The sequence below is a fragment of the Tupaia chinensis genome, unplaced genomic scaffold (genome assembly GCF_000334495.1).
Source record: "Tupaia chinensis unplaced genomic scaffold, TupChi_1.0 Scaffold143679_1, whole genome shotgun sequence".
Classification (NCBI taxonomy): Eukaryota; Metazoa; Chordata; class Mammalia; order Scandentia; family Tupaiidae; genus Tupaia; species Tupaia belangeri.
The window spans coordinates 9,107-14,368 of NW_006203527.1; the positions used below are offsets into that span (position 1 = coordinate 9,107).

The window sequence follows — 5,262 nt, forward strand, 5'->3', positions numbered from 1 at the left end:
TAGCAAAACTCTCTTAAAAGAAAGGAAAATAAAAAAAGACAATTAGGAGAGAACACAAAATAAATTACTGTACAACTTGCCATGAACACTGAAGTCTTGCTGGACATTACCAGCAGCAACTGGACATTTTGGAAAATTAAGCAATAAAAGTAAGTAATAATATAGAAATTAGAAGTAAAAAAAAGTTTTCAGTTATATTTGGGCAGACAAAAACAACTAATAGAAATCTGAGAGGAAGAGAGCTAAGTAAAGAAGATAATATTCTAAGGAATAGACTAAAAACCAAGTCAGAAAAAAATTAAAGAAACGGAAAGAAAAGACCACTTTAAGGATTATAAAAGTTATATTTATTCACGAGGCTACATTTATTGCATTCCCTTAGAAAAATGGAGAACTGTTTATGTACCCAATTTGCACATATAAAACTTTATACAAATAATGTGTAGCACATAAAGGCCTCTGGTACAGCTAAAATCCTGACACTACAATTTGGGTATTTCTGCTTTAGGGTCTCCAGTTTATCAAGTCTGTCCATAGAAAACAAAAACTGGAATTCTAGTCAGTCTTGCTGCTTGTTAACATTTAGAAATTATTTTAAAATATAATAAAATAAAATTTTCATTTCCTCTAAAACTCAAAAATACTATAAACTGGGAGGGGATATATATTGTCACCGATTTCAATTTAACACTATGACAAATTCACACCTTGTTTTGGCTGGGTCTTAAAAAAAAAATCACCTTAGTTATGACATTATCTTTTTAAGTTGTGGCTCCTTCAGAAGGTCATTCGTCAAAGTATTTACCAAATAATTAAAAAAAATAATACTCCTTTTACAAAATGGTACAATACCTTAAAGAGCCAGAAAATACTAAATGTCTTTGGCTACACAACTAAAAGGCCATTCTTCCAACAGAATAGGGAATATTCACTTTATAACCATCTACAGAAACAGAAAGCATAACAGAAATATGCATAGAATTTCATTATAATTTGTCTTGCCTTTTTTTGCCCATTCTACAATAAGCAAGGAGAATGCAATTTACATAATCTTTCCAGATGAGACTCAATAGCACTACAAAGAAAATACCCAAATTTTCTGCAAAGGCAATGCGAATTAAAACAATTACACAACTAAGTGAAGACCGAGGGACAAATGTTATTAGCAATTTTTTTCTTCTTTGTAACGAATGTGCTTGTTTTTAAGCCTTAACAATTGTAAAAATTATAGCTGGTAAACAAACTCACAATCTTCACAAATGAAACTATATAGAAAAATAAATCAAACGAAACATTTATTAATAAACGAAGCCTATTTTATTACTTCAAGTGTTAATGATAAAAAAAATTTCAGCACAGCTGTTGCATTTAAAAAAGTGAAACTACATACTATGTTTCTAGCTCAGTAAACAGATGAACCTGATGTCTTTGAATGACAATTGAGCATTGTACAGTACATCTTATGAAGACCCGTAAATTAAAGAACTACTGGTTTAAAGTTAGTGATTATGAAACAAATATGTATTCATAGTTTTAGCTTCTTTTTTCCTTCCCCAACCATCAGGTGCTCCATCCATTTTATGTTTCTGTGTCGAAGGCTTTGGTCCTCGCTTCTTTTTCTCTACCTTCTCCTTTTCTTCTAATTCCATGTTTTCCCTTTCAATCAAGGTAATTAAAGTATTAAACCTCCTATGGAGCTCCATTGCAGTTTTGGACTTAAGAAACCAGTCAAATCTGAATTGAGGAGAGTTGCGAATACATTGTTGCAATTCATCATAAACATTTTCCTTGTCAAATCCAAGTTTGTGAAGCATACAAATCAGAAAACGATCTTCTTCAGTATAGTTTTTTCCTTTGTTAGTACCATAAGATATTTTCAGCTGATGAAAAGGTGCTTTATACCGTCCAATCTTTGTGTCAAGTGCTTTTTTGATACTTACTCTTCTTTGAATTCTTGCCTCTCCTCTTTCAATCTGAGCCATGATCTTCTCTATGTCCTGGAGCTCATTGCATCTTTCCCAGAACACAGCAGAGTATTCAATGACTTCCTCTGGAGTTTTTCCTTCTACTTCTCTTGCTATATTTTCAATATCATCACGACCCCACTTCTCATTAGCTTCGATGAACTGGTTAAAATCTCTTTTATTCCAATTGGTAAATCCCTGTGTTAGAAGCTTTTCTTTTTCCTCTAACCCTTCATCATTAAGAGGCTCAGCTTCATCGATTTTAAGCTGTTCTTTCTGTGCCTGTGCTGCATTAGGTAGGTCAGGACTTCGAGGTACCAGCTTCTTTTTCCTTCCCCGACCATCAGGTGCTCCATCCATTTTACGTTTCTGTGTCTATAAACAAACAAAAAGATTACTTTTCAAAACAAGATTGATGTAAAAATGAAATATATTCAGATATATGTAAAATTCAGTAATAACTGCTAAGTAGCAGCAATGTCGACTCTATTATCTTTCAAAACAACTATAAAGTCTCCAAATAACCTTATCTACTGTATATGTATATATATGTGTATATATACACACACTATATATGTATATATGTGTATATAATATATTATATACACACACTATATATGTGTATATATATGTGTGTGTGTGTATATATATTTTTAATTTTTGCCATAGGGTACTTGTGCTCGTGGAGCATGAGTGAGCAACAAAGAGAGAGGGTAAGTGAGAAAATGTCTCCGGGAGGAAGGTCATGCTGCAATTCCTTCTCTTTTTGAGACTTTGGGCGTGCATGCACACCTACTTGGCAGCATGTTAAAGCTGCCAGGTTCAGGATTCATATGGTACAGTCAACCATGTGGGACCCAGTGCCTTAACCACTATGCCACCTGCTGGCCCCTTACAGTAAAAATGTTTTAATGCTAATAGAATTTTAAGAATTCAGAATTGGGCATGCCAGGTGCTTGTGCATGTGTGCCCAAGATCCCGAGAGGAGAATGGAGGAGATGGGATTGTGGCGTGGCCATCCCCCTTGGGGGCGATCTCTCACTTTCTATCTCTCTGTCTCTGTCTGTCTGGCGAGCGCACGCACCCTATAGCAAAAACCTCTCCCAAAAAAAAGAATTCAGAATTGGGCCAACCAGTGGTACAATGGTTAAGACAGCTGGATCCCACAGGGCTGATTTCACAAGTTCCAGACCTGGCAGCTTGAAAAACACACTGGAGCACTGGTGCATGCACACCCAAAATCCCAAAAGGAGAAATGAAGAAGAGACTGGGGCATGACCATCCCCTTAGGTGAATGCTTTCTGACTTTCCCTCTCTTTCTCTCCATCAAGTACATTCATCCTCTAGTACATTCTTTGAAAATAAAAATTAATTCACAATTAACAGAAGTAAATCAATATACCAACAAATATGTAACATACTCTCTTTCCAAAATATAGTAGTATTTTGTGACATTTTAAAAGTAAGTTACCTAAAAAAACAGGTATTATCAAAATATACTCATTTACACAGGACTTAATAGCTTATAAATTATTAAATACCAAGATGACTTTCTTCACATTGATGGAACAACATATGAAAGCGTAGAAGCTAAGAATAAAGATTGGAAAACAGATGCTTTCAATATTCCACATTATAAATTTATCACTGATATTCCCAATGAAAAGAGTATGTTCTTGGCATTCACAAGACATGTCCTCCCAGGTTTTCATGAAACTGTTATAACATGATCTTTCCCACAAAATGTAATCAAGTGTAACTTTAAAAGTGACTCAGCTGTTATCCACACACACAACAGACCAAGATCAATGGAAGACAAGGAGTGCTCAAATACTTAAACAGAACACAATCTTAGCATATTCGCAAACATTTACCGAAGGCTTTGGTCCTCGCTTCTTTTTCTCTGCCTTCTCCTTTTCTTCTAATTCCATGTTTTCCCTTTCAATCAAGGTAATTAAAGTATTACACCTCCTTTGCAGCTCCTGAATTATAAACATAAATAAATTAACATGGTACACTTAGGTTTTTCCATCTACAAGTTTTCATTATTTCAATTTCAAAACAAACATATGTTTTAACTCAATAATTTAAAAAATATATATGTAAATAAACACACACACAAATCCAAAAATAAAAAAGAACTGATTTGCATGTATTTATAATAAAAAAGGATACTTATAAGAAATACTGTTTCTACTTCATTCTTTAGTCATACTGTTATATAGTCTTCATAAATCCCTCCTTTGCTTAGGATGATTAGTGCAAACAAACATTTCATAACATATGCAATACTTAGTGTCTATGCCTGAGAACTCTGCCATTTATATACAAACCTAAAAAATTAATAATGTATATATTTGAAAGGTAAAATCAACTAGATCTTTAACAGCTGTGTATAACCTACCTTTATCTTAAAGTATCATCACTAGAAATATGAAAGTCGATGTACCACATGCTGCCTTTCCCAACTTTGAAAAAGTAGCCACATTAAGTCTACAGTTAGCTCTATCCCATCTCTGTCTAGCAATCTACATAGCCTCCAGAAAAGAGTTAAAGTATAATGAGTAGATAGTAAATAACGCGAAGGAAGTACAAACCAAAAAAAAAAAAAAAAAAATCCTTTGTTTCTAGTAAGTGATACCTATTCCACAGAAAACCACAATGAATTCATTTAAAAATACCACTATATGGGTCCAGCAGATTATATAGCAGTTATATCACTGTACTCCCACATGTCTGACTGTGGTTTGAGTCCCGAACCAGGTGGCTTGAGACTCACACAGGGAATATATGTTCACACGCCCAAGATACCAGGAGGAGAATAGATGAGAGAGAATTGCAGTGTGGCCATGCCCCCCCAAGGAGTGATTTCTCACTTTCCCTCTTACTGTCTGTTTCACCCTCTCTCTCTCTCTGGCAAGCACACATGCCCTAGGGCAAAAAAACTCTTAAATCAATCCATCATACAAGGCTTAGGAATTTACCACAGTATATGAAGACAGACGGCAGTACATTACTATCTCCCTTCACCAGTGTACTGTGCTGCACGTACCATGAATGTGTTACCTATGTGCTATGGTATCAATCCTCTTGACTCCTAGGTAAGGACTGTGCCTCAATTATTTGTCACTAAGGAATTTTACATATACTATTTCCTTACTATGAAAAAAAATTAGGAAGTAAAGTTTTACACCATGGTGCTATACTGGTAAAATCAAAGGGACAGTGTCATTATAATCACTATAAAATTGTTATTCTTAATGAACTATATAAATTATTCCTACTTCAAAAGATCTTT

At 34.4% G+C, this 5,262-nt stretch overlaps 1 protein-coding gene across 1 annotated transcript in view; it reads right to left on the minus strand.

Annotated features, from left to right (window-relative positions):
* Positions 1–798: 798 nt before the first annotated feature.
* The window catches only part of LOC102487804 (SWI/SNF-related matrix-associated actin-dependent regulator of chromatin subfamily A member 5-like), an 11,965-nt gene continuing 7,501 nt past the window's right edge, over positions 799–5,262 (minus strand). The window contains exons 9-11 of the mRNA XM_006164700.3: positions 3,839–3,946; positions 2,296–2,339; positions 799–1,620 (exon numbers count right to left, since the gene is read on the minus strand). Of these exons, the coding sequence (XP_006164762.2) occupies positions 1,500–1,620; positions 2,296–2,339; positions 3,839–3,946 (273 nt within the window). The 3' untranslated portion in view covers positions 799–1,499. The remainder of the gene's footprint in view (positions 1,621–2,295; positions 2,340–3,838; positions 3,947–5,262) is intronic.